This window comes from Anser anser (assembly GCF_964211835.1).
Source record: "Anser anser genome assembly, chromosome: 3".
Taxonomy (NCBI): Eukaryota; Metazoa; Chordata; class Aves; order Anseriformes; family Anatidae; genus Anser; species Anser anser.
The window spans coordinates 26,162,785-26,187,946 of record NC_139722.1 but is presented as its reverse complement, the minus strand read 5'-3'; the positions used below and the strand labels follow the sequence as shown (position 1 = coordinate 26,187,946).

The 25,162-nt window shown below is 39.1% G+C and overlaps 1 protein-coding gene across 3 annotated transcripts in view; it reads left to right on the top strand.

Annotated features, from left to right (window-relative positions):
- Positions 1-1,091: 1,091 nt before the first annotated feature.
- Positions 1,092-25,162, top strand: part of HMGCLL1 (3-hydroxy-3-methylglutaryl-CoA lyase like 1) — an 81,961-nt gene continuing 57,890 nt past the window's right edge. The window contains exon 1 of one of the 3 annotated variants that reach the window (XM_083827711.1): positions 1,092-1,441. Coding sequence is in view for 2 of the 3 variants with exons in the window: in XM_083827710.1 (XP_083683836.1) it covers positions 1,617-1,721 (105 nt within the window). In the remaining variant the exon portion in view is untranslated. Of the gene's footprint in view, positions 1,442-1,482; positions 1,722-25,162 lie in introns of those variants that run through there. The other 2 variants (XM_083827710.1, XM_083827709.1) reach the window with 2 other exon arrangements.

Sequence of the window (25,162 nt, the reverse complement as noted above, 5' to 3'; positions counted from 1 at the left end):
AAGGAGCAGGGATATGAGAGGGATTTAATTTGGAGAAGGTAGCAGTTTGATGGCTAAGTATGACTTGCTTATAATGAGTCTTATCACGATGCTAATTTCAGAGGCATTTGTGAGAAAGATGATTAAAGGGAGTAAGAAGTTTGATTTCAGTACTGGAGTATCTTGAGAAGAGGCAGCGTCAGGTATGTTGGAGACACAAGCGTACTCCACCTTCCTCACATGACTACACTTTTCATCCTATTTCCAAGTTGCCAAGAAATGCATAGACAATGAAAAAAAATTTACATAGATACAATGTTTTCCTATTCACATGTTCCACACCATAAATCAACTGTCTGTTACAGGGACACAAAAGAAAAAGAATTGATTTTATGGCCGTATTTTATGGTATATTTTATCCCCAGCTTTACAGGTAACAAGACCCAGAGTCACCACGTAATGGGTAATTAGTGGAATTTTGGACTGTGAAAATGTAAGAATTCTTAAGACACATTTTTTTTTTCCAGAAGAAGAGAGAAAAGAGAGTAACTACGTCAGATCTCAATCAGCAGAGAAACACCTCGTCACTTTCCTGTGGCCAGATTTGAAATTATACTAGAGATGCCCACTAGTGCCATTTCAAAATACATTTAAAAATTGTATTTTAAATATTTCATTTCTTTAGAGCTATGATGATGCTTGAAGGACAAAAACTTCCCAGCCCTTCAAATGCTATCCAAGTTTGGTTTACAATGGGAACAAAAACAGGGAAGGGTTTTGATGTGCACACGAGCAAGCTCGAAATGCAATACAGCTACAAAAGGCAGTGCTTCAAGTGCATCATGCCTCTTAGTAAAGGATGGAAACAGGGACTTGGCTGTAAATCTGGTAATCTAGCAGAAAATGACAGAGGGAAAGGTTTAGTGAAATCAAGAACCCATTGATACCCCAGAAAATTAATCAATCCAAAAACAATTTCCAGTGCATACGGTGTTTCATTTGAGAGTAGCCTGGAAAGTTGGCTGACACACTAAGTGCCGAAGATGACAAAATACAACCTGCTGCTTCTGAGACATGTTAAAACGTGAACAGTATTGCGTTCGCTCCGAATTTCTGCCACCCAAACCACCACAAGCACGGGCGTGCACAGAAAGCCTCGACGAAGACCTGCTGCCCCGCGACTGAGCGAGGGTCCAGGTTTTATCCCGGGAGGGCCAGGTTTTATCCCAAACGCCTTGCACAGCCCCACGATCCCTCCCAGCAGCCCTGTTCCTTCCCTTGGCCCTGCGGAAAGCAGGCAGAGCCCAGGCTGGGCTCCATTTCCTCAGGCTGCGCGCACTCCCTGGGGGATCGGGTGCCCCCACACTTGCTCCCCGCAGCCTCCCCCGCGGGGTCCCCAAGTCTCCTCAGCGGTTCCCTCCCCGCAACGCCGGGCAGCCGCGGCGCCAGCCGAGCTCCTCAGGTGAGGAGAGGCCGAGGGTGGCGGCTGGCGGCCGGCAGAGGCGGCGGTTGCCGCAGCGGCCGCGGGTGGGGGCGCGGCGGGGGTGCGGGCTCCCGCCCTCCGCCATTCGCAGGCGCCGCTGCTCGGGGCCGGGCCGCAGCCGGCTGCGGTTGACCTTGCGGCCGGCCGCCCCGCCATGGGCACGGTGCCGTCGGCGCTGAAGCACTGCCTCAGCTACCAGCACCTCCTCAAGGAGCAGCCGTGGATCGGGGAGCTTGTCCCCCCGCCGCAGCCCGGGCAGGTACCGCCCCGAGCCTGGGGGTGGGTGAAAGGGTGGGAGGGGGGCGGCCGGGGGCGGTGCGGCGGCCGCCAGGGGGAGGCAGGGGAGCGGCCGCAGTGGCCGGCCGGGCGGGGGTCGCAGTCACTCGCTGGGGGAGACGGGGATAGGGGTGAGGAAGCGTTAAATGGAAAGCCACTCGTGTGTGCCCCCCCGCTGCCCCCCCGTTATAACCCCCTATGGGACCAGCGGAGCGGCTGTGACATTGTAGGGTGACCAAGATGTCGGCGAGCCGCGCTATGGTCACTGCTGCCCTGAGCTCGTGTTTCTCAAGCTCGAGTCAAGTTGAGCATCCTGCAGAGCCCCCCGAGCTGCTGCCTGCACCCCTGGGCCTCTAAAGCATGCCCCATAGTGAAGGGGGGCCCCTCTGCTGGAGCACCTCCAGCCCTCCTCCTGCACTGACCTTAGGGTCTGCAGGGCTGCTGCCAAAAGGGTGCGGAGCCAGAGCCGCCAACGCGTCTGGAACAATTTTACCCTCTCGTGGCCCACTGAGCTCCTGGTAGTGGTGGGCTTGTGGAGGGAGAGCAGAGGTAGGGGCTCATCATCCTACATCGCCTCTGAGTAGGTGTGGGGAGTGGTGGAGGTACTGGGGGGTGGAAAAGGACATGGGATGAGGAGACATCTAGGCAGGTGGCCAAACAAACGCCATAGGGCATGACTCTGCTCATCACAGCTTTGGAAGGGAAGAAATGAAGGAAGGGGAAAGCTACCTGTAGTGGAAGAGGCTGGATAAATCTGGAAAGATGTTGAGGGGAGATGTCAATACGAAGTACTCAAAGTAGGAAATTTTGAACATGACATTGTCTTTGCTATAGCAACCCACGTATTGATAAAGCATATTGTGCCTGATCATTCATTCCAAGTCTAACCCCAGTAATCAGTAACTAATCCAAACAATAAAAAGCACGAGCCACACCTAGAACAAAATTGCTTTAAAAATCATGTAAAATAAATTTGTTGTTCATTACATCTTCCTTCTGTTTTTCCACATGCTTCAGATATACCAAAAGCACATCTTCGATTTTTGTCCACCGTCTGGAACTGACATGAAAATACTAGGTAGCAACATAACTTCAGAGGTGGGAAGATCATGCAAAATACAGTGTTCTCAGTGACATGAAAGCTAGCAACACTGCATTATAATTTTGCTTCAGATGATCTGGGGTTGATATCTCAAAGCTGCTCATGTGGAATACCCAAAGCAATGCTTATGGGAGATGTAGCTAGAAGCTTTGCCAAGCCATAAAAAATACTGTTGTGAGCACAAAACTTTATTTAGGTAAGCTCCATACAACTTCCAGCTATTACAATTCCATGAGTATAATGTCTATCCAGCAGTGAATTTTGGGGAAAACTTTAGACATAATCCTTCCAACTGTTTCTGTATAAGTGGAAAAATGTTTTCTTCTAACAACAAAGCAGAATGAAAGATATATATATATATATATGTATTTGGCATGAAACAAAGCACAATCCTCTTTATATGCCCTTGCTACATTTTGGTGCATCATTTTCTTTCAAAAGATGAGAACATTTTGAAAAAGTTCCTTCAAAATATCCTGATTTGCTACTTCATTGCATCAGTCTCTGCCCCTGTCAAACAAAACGTGAACAGTTTAGGATTATTGTAAAAAATTAGGGGTTTGAAGTAAAAAACAGTGAAGTAAAAAACAAGCATTAGTATCTATGATCATAGATCAAGAAAAAATGGTTGATTTCTTTATTATAATGGATGCCTGTAAATTCTGTTTCATTTCTGCAGTGCTGTTTAAAGACTATGTTTTCTTTCATTCTCATCACCATTTTTCTTCCTCTGAAGATACAGAAAAATGTCTTCCTCAAGTGAATGGTAGCAAACGTGAGAATTAGCTCCTCATCCTCCCTGAGCACATTGATGTGACTGCAATGTGCACAGTCTACTGAGCCCCTTGACAAGTTGGTTACTATTAATGTTCAAATATTTGCTTCTGTATCATCTTCCTTTGATTTTTATTAGATAAATTTGGTAATTTTCTTTACCTTACATGAATCTGTTCAAATTTCCATTTTTTCTCACATGGATGCTGAAACAACGTGTAAAAGTTTTCTTCATGCTTGAGTGCATTCTGTAGTAATCCTGTTCAAGAAAAAAGATGTTCTTTATGTGATGCAGAAACTATAGTAGCTGAATTGACATCTATAAAAAGTTTTTTTTTTTTTTAAATTTTGTTCAGTGTATGTGAGACAGATTTGTAATCACAGTTATGTGGGTACACCAAGAAATAAAATAGGAGAAGATGTAAGAACAGTTTCCAAGGAAAAAGTTAGTGCTTTCATGTCAGATGAAAATACAGAGTTGTTTTTTTTTTATGTTTAAAATTTTCAGGAGTTTTTCAGAATTTTTCTTTAAACACAAAGTAAAAAATACATATAAATTTGGTTATATACTCTTCTGACTAATTTGTAAAGGTCTTTTAAATCACCTGGAGCAGTATCTGAGGTGAAGTAGTAAGTCCTAGAGTGAGTAGTGGGATATCTTAGTCTTTGTTTTCCCTTAATTTTTCTGTTTCATTCGGGTGGTAATTTTGTAGTATTTTCACAACTATATTTCACTTTAAAACATAGGGTTGCTTGGAGAGCAAAGTTATTGAAAAGAAGAAGTGAAAAGAAAAAGGTAATTGGGCTAAAGGCTAGATAGACAATAAATAGAATTTACCAATATCTGTTAATGGAATTTACTATCATCCATTTCACTTATATTTAAAATATTCCATATTGCGTAGATAAGCTATCACACACTTGACTTAGTCAATGGGACACCACATTCTTGTTGCTTTACATTATTCCGTGTTCTTCATTTCTTAGTCTTGTTTTCTTCAGAAAAAAATGCTATCATACATTTTATACAACAGAATCATAGTTTTGGTTCATTTTCTTAGTGTTACGATATAAATGTTTTGTTAATAGGTAAGTTTTGCTAAGAGCAGTGATAGCTGCTAACACTGTTGAGAACGCTTTTAAGCAACTTCAGGAATACTCTGCTACATGAGAGTTTGTTAAACACATGTATTTATATCAGAACTGCAAAAATGGTCAAGGATCTACTTAGAAATGAGCTGGCAGTGGATTTTGTTGCAGTATTATGAATATTTCCACAGTGATCAAGATTGTTACTGGCAGTGACTTGTGGCGCTTGAATGGAATTTGTAATGTGCTTTGTGTTCTCTTTTGTACAAAAAGCTTGGGCTGAACAGTGGGGAGGAAGGCTGGTGGCTGTTGATCTGCTGCTGCTGGTTGCCCTCTAGCTTAGTGGAAGCCTTCTGGCAAGAAGGAGAAATGCTCTGAGAGCAACCAATGTTGGTCTCATCCTACAGATGTAATGTTTTATTTTAACATAGGTTAAAATGGAATTTTAATGCATTGGGAATATGCTAATGACACAGCATAAGGACACAGCAGGGAAGAACTGGATGGCTGAAGAAGTGGTGTAAAAGACTGGGATGAAATTCAGGACTACAAAATGTTTAGATATTTTGAGACTAATAACCCAAACTTCTGCTTTTAACTATAAACCATGAGATTATCAGTTAGAAATGACTGAAGAGAAGAAGCATGGAATACTAACACATCATGGGAGGACTGTGAGCTGCCAATGCAATACAGCTGTTAAAAAAACCAAATGAAATCCCAGGATATATCAGATAAGGTATTTCCAATCAAACAGGGAAATGTTAATGCCATTGCAGAAGACTGTTTCTGAGGCTTGTTCAATTTTGGTTAGTCATGATGAAGAAACTGACTTCCAGCTGGAGCAGCTCAGGTCTTGCACCAATGGAATGGTCAGGAAAATGGAGATGCAGTGCTAAATGACTTTGGTTTGTTTGATATCTACCGTTAACACCTAGGGGATGGGCAGGCAGGGAGACAAGAGGGAAGAGCTGCTTAAAGTAGAGGAATATGCTGCCACACACACAAATGCATACTTCGCCTGCATATTAAATACAGAGTCAAAATTCTTAAGAAATTCTTAAAAGCTAAAGAATCAAGTAGGGTCATACTGTAATAACTTTCTTACCAAAGTAACAGGGCGAATGACCTTTATAATGTAGGCATAGAAATAGGGTTATAAGAGTCATAGAGTCATAGGGTTGTAAGAGTCATAGAATATCTGAGTTGGAAGGGACCCACAAGAATCATCAAGTCCAACTCCTTGGTCCCCAGAGGACCACCCAGAAAATCAGACCATGTGTCTGAGAGTGTTGTCCAAATGCTTCTTGTTCAGGCTCAGTGACGTGCCGCTACCCTGGGGAGCCTGTTCCACTGTCTGACCATCCTCTCTGTAGTCTGTATATAATTCAGTGCTGCTGCAATTTATACAAAATTATTCACATATACTGGAAAACAGTCCTCTTTTAGGTCATCCAAGTCATACTTACACGCATATGCTGCCCGTAAAGTTAATGTGTGGACAGCTGTGTGGTTTACACATCACAGCCATGACAGCAATGATGTGACGTCCATAGTAGCAAAAGTGAGTGGATTCCCAAGAGAGTTTAAAGCTTATATAACAAGGACTATAGGATCAAACATTTAAATTATTTTGAAATAGAAGCAATTACAAGTCCATTTTTTTATTACATAACATGGCTTACAGTACTTTGGAAAAATAGGATTAGTTAAGGTCAGAATGTCAACTTCAGTGTGAATATTCATCTTCTGTCACTTTGAAACAGTGCATCCTATTCTACTCTGCAAGAGGGTAATGGCTAAATATAGCTAAGTAATAGGCATCTTTCTATGGGACAGTTGTGTTTTAATGTGCCACTGGCTAGGTGTACTGAAAGGTGTGCTATATTAGGAGTATATTAGGATTTATCTGCTTTGGTGAGAGCTGCCTATATCTACTAAATGCAAAGCAAAAATGGGTGAAAAATAAGTCTCTGGTCTGTTGCTCTGCTGGATGTGGTTGTGACTCTAGGAGGCATAAATCTATCTAAATGATGCTGATGTGGACTATGTGATCCTGTAGGATTTTTTTCAGATTTAGGCTGTTATGTAGGATGCAATACACAGAATTATTAATAGTTCAGTAAGTTATCACAGGAAAGCACAGTGTACATTATTGTCAGTTTTATAACTACAGAGGAACATAAACTTTTTGCACCAAATGTATAAATACATATAACAATGGACAAAAGCTGAGGTCCTCTAAATTACATACCTATCTTCTGTTTCAGTGCCTAGGTCACAATTATTTTTAATTACCAAATTATTTTTAGTGACCCAGACCTAAAACACACTGATTCTATGATTCAGATCATAGAATCATAGAATGGTTTGGGTTGGAAGGGACCTTAAAGATCACCCAGTTCCAACCCCCCTGCCATGGGCAGGGACAGCTTCCACCAGATTGCTTAAAGCCTCATCCAACCTGGCCTTGAACACCTCCAGGGATGGAACATTCTCTCATCTTCTCACTGCCTCACAATGTTGGATCAAGAGGTAGATGGAATTGTCTTACTTTTGCAGTTTTAATGTGGTAGTTTGGATTTTGCAATATACAATCATGTTTTTAACCATATGGTAGAAACCTCTCAAATTTACTTTTAAAGTAATTCAAGAATAATGTGATGAAAACCACAGTCCATTCAACAAGCTTATGTGTATTTGTCTTTACTACTTTTTGTGTTCAACAGTTGATTCTTGATTGAAATTACAGCATAAAAAATGAGGTGTCTGGTATTATGCTACCTGCATAAAAGGCATGTCTGTTTTATTTGAATCTTTAAGCTACGCCTCCAACTGACTGATTTGAAACATACTACATTTTGTGTTCTTTTATCTCCATGCAATTATGTATTCCAGGAACAAATTCACGTTTGCAGGTTCTTCTTAAATAACCACTTAGGTTATTTTAATTTTTTATTTAGCATATTTAGTTTAAGAATTACAAAAATTTCCTGTCAATGATACTGCAAACATTATGACAAATACAGTATACAATAAATACATCGTAATTTCCTTTCAGTTTGTTTCAATACATTGAAAATTGCATAGCAAGTGTATTTTCAAGTGTGAAAAACGAAACTAGTGGTCCTGACCTTTATATTACAGAATTCTTGTTGCCTGATTTTTTAGAAGGATGACGTCTTCTAAAGATACTTAAAGAATTCAATATAGAGAAGGCATTTTAATTGCAAGGGGCAAATATCTTGCATTCTTTTTTGTTCTTCTCTCTCTCTGTGCTTTTACCCACTGTTCTTACCTCTTTCTGTGTTTTCATATAGAACTTCCAAAGTATTCTGACTTAACATTGTCTTTCCTGTACTTTAAATAACTGATCACTAAAAGACTTTGAAATTCCAGCCCTGCAGATTCCTGTATATATAGAGACCTTGTCACTACAGAACTCAGTAGATAGATCTTTTTCTTGACTAATACAACCCAAGAATGAGACTTTTTTGTTTTGTTGCACATTCCCATGCATTCCCAAGCATCATTAACTTGCTTAATGTTGATAAGATGCATAGCATACAATGCTATTCAAGCAATAAATATAAATACGAGAATAAAGTAAAAATGATTACAAAAATAGAGAACAATTTAGAGTTAAATTATCAACTATAAAGTACATATCAGAATGCTATATCATTTGTTGATGACTTTTGAGATGGTAAATAACATCTGACACATGCTGATACTGAAGGTAGTAAATAAAAAACACAACACATTCCCACTGAATTTAACAGGAGTAGAGAGAGTTCATTGCTGAATTCTTTCCAAAATTTCCTTTGAAGTCAAGAGGAATTTCTCCTTTAGAAGACAGAGTTGGTAGACTCATCTCGATTTTTTTTTCAGCCAGATATTCTTCATGCTGTGGTATAGCAGCTCAAGAATATTGGTGGGTAAAGAGTGCAAAATCTGAAAAGGCTAAGTAGTCAGTTTTCTAAAGGTGCCAAACAGGATGTTAGACATTAAAAGGATGATAATAAAGGGTAAGTTTGACCCAAGCGGGGTCACTGACTTTTATTTTTCTTTGTGCCATTGGATCGTGAATAGTGGAAAGATAACAGAAACCTTTTAGTTGATACAGATTTATGCTGTATGGGGATTATTATGTGGGTTTAGAACTTCATAATGTAGCTGGAAATGTTGTAAAGGATTTTACAGATCTTGCTCTGCAAATTTGGGAATTAAAAAAATACACAGGAAATTTCTACTCAGCCCCAACATCTGTTTTTTGGTGAGATCCTGTTTTTGACTTGTCCCACCTCCACCTTCTTCAAAGACTACATATGGGCACAGTGATATTCATTTCCTCACTTGCCAGCTCAAGGAGAGAGATTAATTTCAGACACCCCATGTGTCAAGTCATCATTCTAGAATTCATACAACTTGGGATCATTCTTCTTAATTCATTTTCTGCTTGCCTTGGCTGGGGATGAGTCTAAGTGACTTGCCTAAGCTCAAGTAGATTCAAATTTATTTCCTACTGAAATAAATGGGAATGTTATCATTAGCTCAGGTTTTAATCTTAGTAACACTTTAATTTACAAGTTGTGTCTCTTCTCGTTTCACAGTTACTCTAGTTTGGGTAAGAAAATCTCAAAAGTTGCCTTATTGGACTACTTATAAGAATGACCAGTTAGTCATAGAAGCTTTTCTAAAGCAAAATATTCACTGTTCCTAACTGATCAGATTTTGAATCTTTGAAATGTTTGATGAGGTGACTAATAAATAGTAGTCTGTTTGGTGGCTTGGATCAACAAATTGTTTTTTGTCCCTTAGAGTTGGCTTAAAGGTGGAATGCAGTTACATTTATTTGCTCTCAGTTTTAATGCTTTTCTGTTGTTTCAGAATAAGAAGGTTGCAGCGTCTGGAATGAAAGATTGACTTGTTTATGGAAGTGTGTGCTTGAATTGCAGTTTCCATGTGAATATCATGCAGTGAGAAACCGGTGCAGTGGAGGTAGTGTCCAGAGATAAAGCTGAAATAAGTTTTTGTCACCCTCTGCACTTTCACAGCATAAATATTTGAGGTATTTAACTAAGGTGATGATTTTCTGAATTTTTAGGAATTGAAGGTTATTGATATCCTTTGATGTGTGTCAAATGTGGAAGGAGTTATGTTAAAAGAAACTCTGGGGGACTTCAGAGAAGTAGTTATTTAATACTTCAGGCTGTGTTGAATTCTCTTCTATTGTTTAGCTCCCTCATTCATTTAACAAAGATGAACTATTTTCTTTAACATTCTTCTTTTTCCCCACATGTATATTTAAAAAGATACATGAAGTATGAAAAAGAAAATGTATATTAAAGATGGTGTGTGGTATTGCGAACTTGCTGGGGAATGTGTACCACAACGTGTGCCCGTGCACATCACAATGCATATGTGGACCTTGATGCACTCACTACACAATCAAGGACCACGCACTCAATTATTTGTGAAAAGTAAGGCTCATCAACTAACTGATCTTCAGAAAATACTGGAACAGAAAGATACTATTTTTAAGAATGAGAAAGAAAAGCTGCCAGACACAAATTTATAGGGGAAGGTTCCCTTTGGCTATCTAAGCCATCTATCTTCTACCACATGGAAGAACTCAGCAGGATATTGAACTCTTAGAAAAGTTGCTTTATTGGCTGATTTGGAATTTCTGAGATAAGAGCATGTAATATGAAACCTATAGCTCAATGATCAAAATCAGGCTTTCAAACTGTGATAAATACCAGTAAAGCTAATGCAGCATTTTAGCTTTTCAGCAAAGGAGAAATATTTTATGGCTGCTGTATTAGTGGTTTACACTTGTATAGACTTCCTGGGGCAGAAATGTCAAAGCGGTGTGCAAACTTGAAAACGAAGTGGTGGAGTTGAGATAAATATTTTTTTTTAAACTTTCTAATGGGTTGATAGGGATATAAGTTGTAATGAACAAAGAGTTTATTAAATATGAGATTATGAATCAGATACGGACTTTATTTTTCTGACTTTCTGATCTTTTAACCAATCTGTCACTCCAGAGGAGTCAGAAAACTGATAAATGCATGATTTGTATTTCAGGACAGTGCTTTCAGGGATAATTTTAAGAGTTGCTTTTTTAAACATAGGGTTTTAGAGTTGCAAGTAACCAACGTTCCAGACTTTCACTGGGTTAAACATAATAGACAGTGAAGACTTTGATCATTATTTGGAACAAAACTAGAATGTGAAGAAGAAGCTGCAGGTGATAAGAAAATTATACTTTCTGTCAGAACATTGCTGTAGCTAATACTATTTCTTATTTAAGATAATTCCCTTGTTAAACAGATTGATCTTGTGGTTTAGTGTAAATGAATGAAATTTACTCTGATTGTTATGTTCCATTTGAATTTATTATTTGGATTAAATATACTTAAAAGAGTGCTCCTCAACAGATCTTAAGACAAAAAAAAAAAAAAGATTTATTACAAGCAAAACTTGCTAAATGTTGTATCGGTGAAAAGCTGTGCTGGGTATGCTGGGTAGACATTTCTTCTCTGGCTGTTTTTTTTTTTTTTGTGTCCACAGATGTTAGCTGTTTTGTATGGGAATAAAGGTGTTAGTTTATGAGTTTCTTGGAAAAAAAAAGTTTAAAGGCTCTGAATGCATGAGATGTGGACTGAAGCGCCAGAGGACATTGGTGGAATGTTAGGTGAAACCCATAGGGAAATAATTCAACAGCAGCATCTGGAAAGGAACTGTATGTGGCTTTAGGGTTTACTTTTAATGCAAGTAGTTAAGATGAGATTAAATAGAGGTGTTAGTATGTGAGAAATGGGGGAGCAAGCTAAGTGATGAAGGTATATCATGTGGAACACTGGGATTAAGAGAAAGATTTAACTGAATCCATAGCTGATCACAGCTGAATTTTTAAAAGCTTGGAAACATAATTGGAGTTGAACTATATGTTGGCTTCATATAAAGCAAAACAGCTTACATGAAGAATTTATTGGGAAAGACAAGAGAGAGGATAGGCAAGCTGCTTGACCCTTTTGTCTGAATGGTATGAAGAAGATGGAAAGTTTAGCTACTAAGCCAGCTGGCTGTTGGCTACATGGAGAGGAATCTACCGGTGACTGAGAATTGTCTCATGTCTCCCTATCATTTTTTTTTTAATTCAGTTGCCTAAGCATAGTTGTCTACTGCTGTTTGAGATGCCTCGGGGTAACTGAGGGAGCTCAGAGGTTTGACAGATATCGAACAGGATTTAGGGGAGACCCATGCCCTCCGTAGTTGCAGCTGGAAGTCAAGTGGGATGCATCTCAATTGGTGTATGCACTTAACCAACTGAATTGGGCCCTTACTGCTCAGCTGTGATGTCATAGTCTTTTGGCCATTGCTGACAGTACTGAGAAATGGGTTGTCTCAGCTGGCCATGCTTCCTTGATGCTCTGTAATATCTTGTACCCCACCTCCTCAAACAGGCCACAGGTTGTGCCCTACATGCCGTGTTTCAGGAACCTTAAGACAGTACATGTTAATTAAATTTATTAAGATCCGTAGCACACCTGTAGGCATCAGTGTGTAGATATCTTGCTCACATGTCTTAAGTTCCAATTCATTTATACCACTAAGGACATGTGAGGACATTTTGGGCTTAGTGAGTGGTACTGCTGGATTGCCTTTTTTACCCTAATTATTATTATCTTATCATCAGAGTTTAGAACAATCCTTTGGTCAAGATTATGTGTCGTAGTAAAAAGAAAGTACAGCTAATGATGACACAATATGTTTTAAAAAGTTTTTACACTTATTTAACACTAACCTACTGGTCTTGTTATCAGTTTTACAGCCATGACAACCATTATTCTTTCAAAATAGTCTGAAGGGATATGATCCCGTTCTGTTTTTCTCTTTGTCATAGTTTCTCCTGTACCAGTCCAGTCTCTTCTGCTCCCCTATTTTCAGGGTTACATGATTTAGAACATGTTAAAATCTTACTGCATTATTATTTCATGAAGCAAAGCAGAAATTTAACAAGTTCAGAGGAAGCCTCAAACATGTCTATTTTTACTGTGACATACCGTTATAATATGTGTACTTTGTAATAAGCTTATAAAAATTGATAAAATATTAAAATGTTCATTTAAAAGTAAGGCAGTGTCTCTGTCTTTCTGAATTTTAAATAAGGAAATTTTTCAGTATCTTTAATTGTTATCAGTTAAATGGGCAGAAATTGATATTTTTAAAATATGCTTACATTTTACTGATTCTGTTGCAAAAATGGAACATTTTTGTAACATTCAGAATGGTGTAGCATTCAAGATACTATAATTTCCTTCCTACTATTGGGAAATTATTATGGTAACACTTTACAGATAACACATAACAGATGTTATTTTTCTAAACAGCTTTATAAATTTCAAATTCTCCTGAAGTACGAGTTACCAACCATGGCTAAGTAAATAACCATTAAACTACTGTCATTTTTATCAGTGCCTTTTGGGGAGAGAGCTATGGAAAAAGTAATGGTGAGCCAGCTGTACTTGAATTAAAAATTTCCTTGATCTTTTAGGCATTGGCTTTGGACACAGAAGGTGATTTTGATTACAATAATAATTGAGGATAGTTGATTTGCTTCCAACTTTTTACTTGAGTTCTTAAGGATCTATGTATAATTCACTTTTATTGACAATGAGGTATTCAAAGAGCATATCTGATAGGGTGGATGGGCTGGCTTGTCACAGTATTCATTTTTTCTCCATTGATATCCTGAAGCATTATAAGGGCAAATTACTTTCACATGTTGGTCTTGTAGGGATGATCATGCCTCTGCTTTTTCAATGTGTGTGGAAAAACACCACTCTTTCAGCCTTCTAGAGTTCTGTCTTCAGTCTTGCCTGTAAAACACCATACACACCATAATACTATTACCATAAATAATAGTAAAGGAAAGTGTGGGAGGTTTTGGCTCCAGTGTCATCAGTGTGCTGTTGATCTCAGTTCTCTGTATCCTTTTCATCCAACCCAGATGGCAAAGTATAATAGCTTTTCCAGACTTTGACCAAGATAGGGATATGGATGAAAGTGAGTTGGCTGCAAATCAACTTGGTTAATGGAGAAATGATGCTTGTTAGCCAAGGGAAGCATTTAGGGAAATAGAAAAAGGTAATGTATACACCATGCCCTGAAAATACATTTTTTATTTTTTGCTGAAGTGACCAGCAGTGTTGGGATCTTCCTAACAACAGAGGCCTACAGTACCATTTATTATTTATGATTCCATTGCAGTGCAAGTTTATCTGTTGTTGTCTATGCCTCTGCTACCACCTGACTCTGGTAAAACTCTCCTTCATCATTATTTTGCAAGTTATACAAAGTCAGGCATCTGTGTGACTACAGCATGTCTGTGTACTTTTAGGATGTATGAACTGTTAGCTGTGATTGACACATATTCAAACCTCTGTGATAACACATGCTCTCCATTTGTAGAAAACAGCAACAATTCATTTTTTATTTTTATTTATTTTTAATAAAACGGCAATCCAAATTGTCAGTGATAATTCAGCGATAACTCATCAGGGAGACTGTTACTTTACAGACATAGTCTAATTTTTTTTTTTGTTGTGTCATGTTATGAAGAATTTTATGTGATATACATGCATCATGAGTATTAGAGAAGGGATTTCAAAGACTTTGAACAGGTTTTGGGCTTGATTTCTATCCTCTTGAGTATCTGTCCTGTAATGCTACTACTTCTTTCATAGCATCCAACATTGTGGATACCCAATCCCTGTAGGTGTTCAAGACCAGTTTGGACGAGGCCTGAGCAACCTGATCTAGTGGGTAGTGTACCTTCCCATGGCAGGGGGCTAGAAATAGGTGATCTTTAAGGTCCCATCCAAACTGAGCCAAATTCTATGATTCAGCATCATGGCAGGGAATGGGATGTGGCTTGCAGTTGCTCTTAGAACTGGCTGCTGCATATGCTGGACACTGAGTACGCAGTTCCTGAAATTTCATATTTGCAGGGCTGTTAGAGCAGCAGCTTCAGTAAGCTGCATCTGCCTGTGGAATTTTCTGATCCACTGAAGCTTGCATTCAACAAACTTTAAACCATGACCACCAGAAACACTTGCGTGCCTCTCTGCTGACATATTGTCAATGGCTATCCTTGTCAGAATAGCGATAATGTAGCAAGGACTGTCATGATTTAATCACAACTTAAAATAAGTAGCATTATGCAGTTCAAGTGTTCACATTCTTACCTTCTCTTACTAAGGGGAAAGGCTTCCAGGGGCCTGTAACTGTCTTCACATCGTGATCGTTTTAATACATATTTTCCAGTATACTTTCACTGGCTTTCTTTAAACTCCTTCAGAAATCAAAATATGTGAAGAAAAGTAAGATTCTAAAACAGTAAAATATGTAAATTGGTAATAAATCTAGAATGTTTATATGTCTATATTTCCACTAAATATTTATTTCTTATATTTGAAGTAATACTAGCAGTTGCATTTTAGGTAATAATAATCTTTAAGTATGTTTATTCATAAGTGTTTACATTTTGAATAGGTGGTCTTAATAGGTTTTGCTCTTTACCATTATGGAAGTTAGGAAATGTGGCTTTTATTAGTTTTCTGTCCAGCACAGCCATTACTATGTACCTGAGACATAACCACCAGTTAAATTGTATTGTGTAATTTCGCTGTACCTGGCTTTGCATGGTTTTGGGGGTTGGAAGCAATATATGGAAAGTTTTAAAGCAAGGACTTCATCAGAAATGAATCCAAATAATTTTAGCAATTCATTGTTTTATGTACTGCTACTGCAAAAAACACGTGCCCGGTGTAGTAGTTCAGCGTATCTTCGAATTTGGAAGAAATATAGTTACATTCTATGTATGCTTCAAATAATGGAGAGATTGAGAAGAAAATCCAGTTTATGAAGAAACTGAGATGGTCATAACAAAACAGAAGATAATTTTGTTGCAAGATCAGTGTGGTAGCCTGTGCAATTTTTTTAACTAACAGAAGTAGTTTCAGAATACATTCCAAATGCACAATATAACAGAAAAACAATGAGGTGATTTTAAGCCTGTTTATTACTTCTGAACTTGGCACTTCCTCACAAGAGGGGAAAATGAGAAATAGCCTAAGAAAGAATGTCAGTTTAATCTTTGATGTAGTATGAAGAGTATGACAGAAAAGAACTTTCCACCTTTCGTGTATTAAAAAAATGCATTAATAAATTAGAACTTATTCTTACGTTTTTACAATAAATGTGTAAGTAGACACTGCCAAATAGGATTCAAATGTATGACAAGACTTTCAATCAAACAAGAAGGAAGGAGTCAGGGTTTATATTTGTGTATTCATAGTTCAAGTCAAGTTCACTTGAATTAGTAGGCAAAGTATTTGTTGGAGGCAGCTGCAGGTTTAGTTTGCATCTCTTAGCGCCTAAACACATCCAGTGAAAGCAAAAGGGCAACTCCAAATCATAGAAAACAATATTCAGCAGGTGTTTCACACAAAGTATGTGAGAGTTGACCTTTTCTAGTCTAGCACAAATGAAAATAGTCTGAGAGGTGAGGAATTCCTTCTCTTATTCCCTCTGTTTGACTCCTGCAAACAGAGATTATCTTGATTTATTAACACTGTAGCTCTTTTGGAAAATATGCTATTTTGTGTTTGGCCTGAAAGAAATGTCCTTTCATACAGAAAGGAATTGCTTATTTATTTGATCTGCTAAGAGATCTCTTGTTACATTTTGCTAAGAGCTAGGAGACAGCATGCTGGGAAATCGGCTTGCACTCTTATTAATACTCTCGTGATTCTCCTAGCAGAAAGTTCTTTAACACAACTGAGAATTGTGCCTCAGTTTTCTCTTCTATGAGAGTGGTTGTTTTTGTGTGTCATATGGAGCTCTTTTACTGTTGGAAGTTTGCTGTATTTTTCATGTAAGAGGCCTCTACTTTTACGTAGAGCCTAGTTTGTTGCTTGCACTGAACACTGTCCTTTGGGATGACTCTCATAGCATCTGATAGCTGTAGTCTCCAGTGGGTAAGGTGATGATGCAGCAGGCTCAGGGAGAGTTAATGCACAAACACCACTTTTAAGGAATAGCTCACAACTGCTGCTGCCCTAATCTGGAGCATATGACCTCCATAAGTGGAGCTTCTGCTTGCAGTGAAGGCCATGAACACTTGCTAACCTTTCCGTGGAGGTGCAATTGATAGAAAGGGGTAAAGAGAGGGAGAAACAGGTCGCATTCTGCTCCCAGCATGTGATCACTTGAAGTAAAAAAGTGCTCAAAAGTGTTCATATCTGAACTGGATGGTTCAGATATTGCAGTAAATTCTGGAATGAGAAGATTTTGTCAGTCTGACCATAAGGGAGCAGCGAGGTCCAGCAGCTTACTAAAGGAGGGGAGCCGTGGGTGGCCATTGTGCTGACAAAGCAGTGGGGTCACCAACCAGGCAGGGCCCAGCCTCACAGTAGCAAAGTGAGATGAGCAGGGCAGACCCCAAGATGGTAACTATGTTCAACCAGGAGTCCAGATCATTGGGCAAGTCTGTGGTGATAAGAGAAGTCCCAAGTTTCAGCTGTGAGTGCAAGTCAGTGAGTCAGGGTCAGGATTAGGTCCAGTGATGGTAATCAGGGTCAGCCACGCAGCCCATTGACCACGGTGCAGGTCAATAGTGATGACAGAAGTCCAAGATAAAGCTGGAAAGTTAGTCCATGTAGGTCAAGGTCTGGATCTGTGAGAATGGTATCAGAGGAGTTAACTTCAAAACAAGAGGCAAGAGTTCAGTTCAATTGCTTCTAATGGATAACTTGAGCAGAAGAATAGAAACCATGCCAGTTGCTCCAACGAGATGCTCAGAAACAGGAATTAGAATCCTCATTTGGACTGATGATGCTTAAATATCCGTATAGTACATGTTTAATTTCATATACCTGGAAGATTGGTGGTGTGTGAGGTCTCACAGAATTAGGGAGTGGTTGAGGTTGGAAGGGACCTCTGGAGGTCATCTGGTCCAACCCCTCTACTCAAGCAGGGCCACCCAGAGCAGGGTGCTGAGGACTGTGTCCAGCTTCTGGAGATCTCCAGGGTGGGAGACTATAACCTCTCTGGGCAACCTGTGCTAGTGCTTGGTCACCATCACAGTAAAAAAGTGTTTTGTGATGTTCAGATGTGACAGTTAACTTTATGTGCATTGCTTCTCATCCTGTCATTAGGCACTGCTGGAATGATCTTCATCTTGCTTTGGGTATTTATATACATCTCAGTTGCTGAGAATATTTTGGATTGAAATGATCTGTTACGAGGAGTAATGTTACTTCCTCTCTTCTATGTATTTGACCGTATTCTGAATTTTCAGTGAGGAAGAGTTAAGAGGCTGAGATGAAATGCAGCAGCAGGTTAGGTTAGGAACCATGTCAGCAAAGAAGGGTGAAAACCTAATTTACAGTGAGGAAGAGAATACATTGCCTGCTGAGCTCTTGTAGGAGTTCAAAAGAAGTTTCTCCAAGTTTTCTTGATAACTCATTAGATGATGTATAGTTATTTGAGGCAGATGTCTGCTTGAAATTAAGACACCTGAATTAAGACATATGTTGGTGTCTACAGCAGCTGAATTTCCTGTGACAGCCAGTGGAGATCTGGGACAGGACTTAGCTGCTTAAACAGGTGCCTAGTGCCACTCTACACCTAGAATATATGGGACATCTTTATGGGACCAGAATATCTGTAGTAAAATGTGCAGGAGACCTATTCCTTCTAGAATGGCATTCAGTCTCTGAGTGGTTATATAAGCCTGGCAATAGAGACTGTCAGCCACTAGAAGTCAACTACAGGATGAACTTAAATAAAGCTTGTTCAACTGCAGGGGGTATTTAGACATCTGGCATGCCTTTAGACATCCACATGGAAGCAACAATTCAGAAGCCCAGTTCGATTGCCATTTCAGATGCTCTGCAGTGTATAGACATCTTGACAGGTTTGGAACAGGACCTTACTAACTGGGTGAAATGTGCCCTTCCTGAATATGGAGGTCAGAACACTTAAGTTGTCAAGAATGACTCTAGGTACATGTATATAGACAACATGAGAGAGCTGAGGTTTCTTCAGCTTGACATGAATACTCCTCTTCAACTTTGACTTGCGTAGCTTCCTATCCTATCCTATCCTATCCTATCCTATCCTATCCTATCCTATCCTATCCTATCCTATCCTATCCTATCCTATCCTATCCTATCCCTTTCAGAAATCGTTTAGGATAGGATAGTAATAAATAGATTATGTTTTGTTTTTTTAAATTCGTGACCATATGTCCATGAGTAGTGTAGTTACTGTGACTTGAACTCTCTAGTTTTCTGTGAGAATATTATTCTTAACAGTGCAACATTTTTCATGAACTCCAGAGCATTCCCTGTTAATGTCATTTGATATCTTTTGAACTGTCAGTTCTTGAAAATTCTGCTCACTTGATAGAATTCTTTTTATGAAAGATTAATTATCTAAACAAAAGGAACATTTTTTTCATATTATTTGTTCGTTAATATTATCTGCATTTAATTACCTTCTATTAACTATTACAGTCCTCTTTATAAACCGGATTAAATCAAAGAACTGGCCTCTCCGACAGCATGAGCATTTCTAGTTTGGCTGAATTCCCCTGTGTTTAAAATTACATTTCTTTTGTTCTTGTATGAGTGACTTGTATTTGGTTCTAAACAGCCTTGCAACAATGTAACAAGTGTACTAGCAGGTTATATTAGAATTTTATAATCAGTGGAAATGACAGTAGAAATGTTAAAGCTATCACTTTGCAATAGTGAATTCCCAGTCAGTTCAGATAAGTTGCTGATACATCTAAATCACTGCTCTTTCATGAGCTATCACAAGCCCTCTAATAAAAATTATAAGCACATTCAAATTACATTTGAAGAGGTGGACTAATGTAGGCTGTAGGTAAGCTTACTACCCAGTACAAGAGAGACATGGACATACTGGATGGGGTGCAGCAAAAGGCCATGGAGATAATTAACAGATAGGAGCATCTGTCATATGAGGAGAGGTTGAAAGAGCTGCAATTGTTTAGCCTGGAGAAAGGAAGGCTCAGGGTGGTCTTATCAATGTGTGTTAACTACCCGATGAGGTGAAGTCAGGCTCTGCTCTGTGATGGGACAGGAGGCAGTGGGCACAAACTGAAGTGTAATGAATTCCATTTAAGAATCAGAAAAATGTTCTGTACTATGAAGGTGATCAAATGCTGTTACATGTTGCCCAGGGAAGAGGTGGACTCTCTATCCTTGGAGATACTCAAGACCTGACTGGACATAGTCATGGGCAACCTGCTTCAGTTGACACTGCTCTTATTGGTGCAGGGTGGGGGTGTTACTGGTTGGATTGGACTACAGGATATATAGAGGACCCCTCTGTCCTCAACAATTCTTTGATTTGCTCCAGGTAAGTTAAGTCTGCATACAACTCTGCGTAACAGAATGAAATTCTGTAATGAATTACTTAGATTTTGTATTTTGCTGCTCTTCAGTTGATTGAACTCTTTACTGAAGAAGGCAGTCCAAAACTACTTCTATTCATTAAGTGGCATACTGCTGTTATTTCTCCAGCATCCCTAAGATTAGGTTTATCATTTCCTTTTTTTTTCTCTTTTTTTTTTTTTTTTTTACTTTTTCTTGAAAGCATGTTATTGCCTCATTAAGTTCACTATCCAGTTTAATATCCTAGTACTTCTCTACAGAACTGTTTAATCAGGTACTGTCCATCTTCTTCCCAAGTATCACTTGTGCCATATTATGTATTGCTTTTATTGAAATGCATTGTATTTGAGCAGGGGGTTGGACTGGATGACATTCAGAGGTCCCTTCCAACCTCAACCATTCTGTGATTCTGTATTTATTTCTCCAGTATGTGAATGGAATTTGAACTTCTAGTCTTGTTGTCTAAACCATTTGTAACTGCTTTGACTGGTCAAGTCAGCAGAGTACGGCAGATGTGCTAGGATGGATCCTCTGTTTATCCTTGCTGAGGGGTATTCACCAGGTGTGTCCCATTGTTTTCTGAATATCTGTATATATTCCTTATATCTCATGGGTGAATCTCCTCCCTTTTTCCCCTAGTTAATTTGAGAATGAATATCTTTTATATGTCTTCCTGTAGTGTGAACTATATAAATAAGTTTCTGTAATATCGCTTTAATCATTATTTGATTTGTAGTAAGATTTTTATTTCTTCCTGTTTATTTCCTCGGTGTCTTGTAAAGTTTACAAGATTGACCATTGTTTTCTTTGTTCTTCTTCCAGCAATTGTACTTCTTATCTCAGAGCCTTTTCCCAGTTTTGGGGTATTTGTCCATGTCACTGCACATGTATAGATGGAGTTACGATGACACCTCCCTCCTGATTCTTGTTTAAAACCACTCTCCTGGGCAATTTTTTTTTTTTTCCAAAACGGACCTACCTTTGCTCAATTGTCCTCTGTGGCAGAACACCACCTTGTGGAAAAGGAAAGCAGAGCTTTATCTTTGCTTGGTTAGAAAGACTGAAAAGAACCAAACCTCCAGATTAGTCACCCTTATTTTTGGGTCGTTTTGGTTTTGATCAGCTCTGGATGATATCTGCCAGTGCTATTAATTGCCATATAGATGAGCTGTGTGGAATGAAAGTCAGAAGGCTGAACGAACCTCAGCGCCTTTACTAGAAGTTCTGAAGCAGTTACAGGGCTTAAAAAAGTGTGTTTATTTAATTTGATTACATTTATGGTTATGTAAAGAAGATTATACTGCTCTAATTAAGGGTTACTAGGCACTTCTATTTATAACTCAGGGAAAATGTTTCCATACAGAAATTTGGCATACAGTGTCTCAAGCTGAATAGTATGGCTTTCCTTTTTCTATTTCTCCCCCCCCCTCCCCCCCCTCCCCCTTTTTTTTAAGACTCTGGCTGTATTTTGTTTTGAGGGAGGCATTTTTTGTGGTTTTATATGCTTTTTATTCTCCCTTGGCAAGGCTAGATACATGGAAAAAACAAATTTTCCAGGCTCTTAGTCTTTTATGTCAACTATTTCCTTTTTGATATTTCAAACATTGTACTTTGGTAGTCATTACTTTTTAACAGAGCCAGTATATAATTCAATAAACAGTCACCTCTAAGTATCTGCCATAACTACTTTCTATACTTCATTACATGAGAATACTTCATTTAATATAATTAAGTATTATTTTTCTAAAACCAAACTGATTTGCCTGACATGTTTGGTGTTTAACATAAATACTTGTATATTTCTGTAGGGTTCACCTTTTTTTTTGGATTCTCTTCATATAGAAAAACTATTTAACGCCTTACTTGAATGTATCAAAGTTTTCTGTCTCCTTCTTGGTTCTGAAAATCCTTCCCTTCTACCTGTGGGGATGGTGCACATTTAAAGCCCTCCAGTTAGAGTTAGGGGGACTCAGTGCCTCAATTCAGGAAGCTCAAGTCCTGGTTAAGGTCTAATGCCGTCCAGATAGTAAACCCGAAGTGTTTAAACTCTGAATAAGCTCCTAAAGACTTCAGTCTGTTCTGTGGATTTGATGTTTGCCTTGTGAATGCAGATGGCATTGAGCCTGGCACAGAAAGTGACTGATGGCTCCTGTCACTTCTTCAGCTGTGTTTTAAGTTACGTCCAAACATTCTGTGACACTGATCAGAAGACTTAGCAAGAAAGTGGGGAGTCTCCTTTCCTGAGACCATTGCCAAGTGTGTAACTCCAGCTTCTTGGAAGAATGTCCTAAAGGCTTGGTTACTGAGTACTCACAGGACAGGTGAGACGAAGGTGAAGAGGTACTCCTTTCCTCCTCTGATTCAGCTTCGGCTACAGAGTGTGAAAAATGCTGGAGTCACTTAGCAGAAGATGGAACATGTAGTCATTTAGTCCCTGATTTATTTCTGAGTTTTATCCAATGATTATGTACCATAAAATGCATAAATATGACACAGGGGACTGAATCTAAGTATTTGCATCCCTTTTACTTGCTTGTTATCTGAGCTTCAACAATACAACACAAAAGAAATTAATTCATTAAGCAGGGGAGAAGGATGATGGGAGGAGGAATTGTGAGATGAATAAGAAGCTGGCTGATGAGGAAATAAGCGAGTATGTTGAAAGCAGATTTATCAGACCAAAGGGACATTGCTGGTGGAAATCCTCAGGTCTTTTTTTGTAAAGGTTTTCTTCAATAACACCAAACCAAATTTATTGAAATAATACATCCTTCTGTTAAAATAAAGTGATCACATTAGTCCGAATGTTCTAATTGTGAAATATCAGGGTGGTAAGATCTACTGATGACAGAAAGATGGGAGACATTGTCAGTAGCGTCCTGGATGCCACACAGGAGGAAATGAGTGACCTTGAAAAAAGGAACAGTAGAGTACAGTAGATTAAATCAGAATAAATTGAATGCAAAACAAGGCTTTTCTGGATGAAGAGCCAAGATGTTTACTCCAAGCCATTAATTCATCAGCTTGAAGAGTGTAAGGGTCTGTCTGTAGTGCTGTCTTGAATTTGCATTATGCGGCTGGCCCTTATGAGAATCATCCTGTACGCTGTTGTCAGTGTCGTGGTCACCAACAGTGAATTTTAGTTGGGACTGACTAGTGTGCAATAAGGCTACAGAGAAAGTCAGGGGATAAGAGCCCGTGGCTGGAAGAGATTAAACGTGTGTAATATCACAGATGGAAAATAAAAATCAATACTTGAATGCCTTTCTGCAATGCCCGTTCACACCATTCTCTGTGAAATCCAGGGACTGCAGATCTCCTGTTAAGTGGCCATGAGAAAGGCTAAGACACTTGATACAGCTGAATGTACTGTTCTGGGAAGACAGGTACAGCTCTTCAATTTCAACAAAGTTTTACCACAGTAGGAACTGAATAGGATTTACAGGATTTGGCCTAGGAATTGAACACTTTTGCCACCGAAGTTTTATGGATATTTTTCATGCTCTAAATTAAGCTTTGGTTATCATAATCTATTTTAGCTCCTTTTTTTTTTTCTTTTTTTTTTTTTTTCCCCCCTTTTTCCAGTCACAGCTTTATTCATAGCAAGGCTGTGGCATTTGTCTTGTAACAAGAAGGATCTGATAATCATGAAATAACCCAGATTTATGCCCGTAGTGCTGAAGCTGTGCCATATTTGTGAAAATAACTTGGGGGAAAAAAAAAAAAAAGAGAAACAATATGCAGCAGATGTGAAGGCTTTACCTTCACATTTTAGTAGGTTTATACTGTCAGCGAGTGTGGGCTTAGCACAGCCTGACAAAGTTTTAACTTACCAGATGTTCCACGTGATCAAATAGATACTATGCAGCTGTTTCCCATTCTTTTTACTGCACTCAGATAAATATACAGTAAATGCTCTGAAATATGTTTATTGTATTTTGGCCAGTGTTTCGTCTGTTACTGTAGAGAGCTTCCTTTAATGCACGGGCACTGAGAACGCAGGGAAAAAACAAGGTGCTCTAGAAGTTTGGTGCAGATGGCTCACTTTCCATTGCTGTGAGAAGAAATTAGCAGCCACTTGGTAGAAACTACACTGGTGATACTAATAAGGAAGGGATGAAAAACAGTTTTAAAAGTTGTGAGATTAGCGGTCATATTTACGCGTGGCAGAAGCGACTTCTGCAGGCCGTGCCTGGTCTCTGTGCAAGCTCTGACTGCTGCATGCAGGAGTTGTCCCCTGGAGCTGACAGTTTCATGGCTCCAGTGGTATTTAGCTGCCAGGGGAGGTAAAGGTTGTAGAAGGAGCAGCAGTCCTGCAAGTAGCTAGCACTAATCCCATCAAGGGCTTTAACACTGGAATAAAGACGCTGGATTGGATTTTGTATTCGGTGCAAAATAGAAAACAGGGCACCTCCAGAGCTCCTGATGGGGCTGCCTGCGTTCTTTATCCTGTCTGCTCACCCGGGAGCTGGCTCTGCAGCCAAAGTTGGCCATCGGATTTGTTTTTAAAGACGCACAGCTTTTGGGGGTCAACCTAAGCAACTGCTCTGAACTGTTGCAGGTCCTACAGGCCCAGGTTACGTTAACTACCACACCTGTCAATTTGATTGAATAACAGAGCAGCTAAATAATAAAAAAGGAAGTTTCATTTCCCTTCACCTGCTTTTTTGATCTCGTTTCTTGTTCCTCCCCCTCCAACTCCCCATGCTCTCCTTAGCCCTTTGACCTTACTGCTGCCTTCTTTCTCTCCTTTCACCATCAGCCTCCTGCCTTTTCAGATCTGCTCTTAAACCTGGAAAATTTTTCTTGTCTACCAGGGGCCTTCCTTGTTCTCCTTTAAATCTTTCTTTAAAACCTTCATCTTCCAGTGGAGGAATTACTTTCATCTTTCATTAATAATCTCTTCAACATTTCTTGTCTTCTCTGCCCTGTTCCTTTCAGATTTATAGCCTAGTCTTG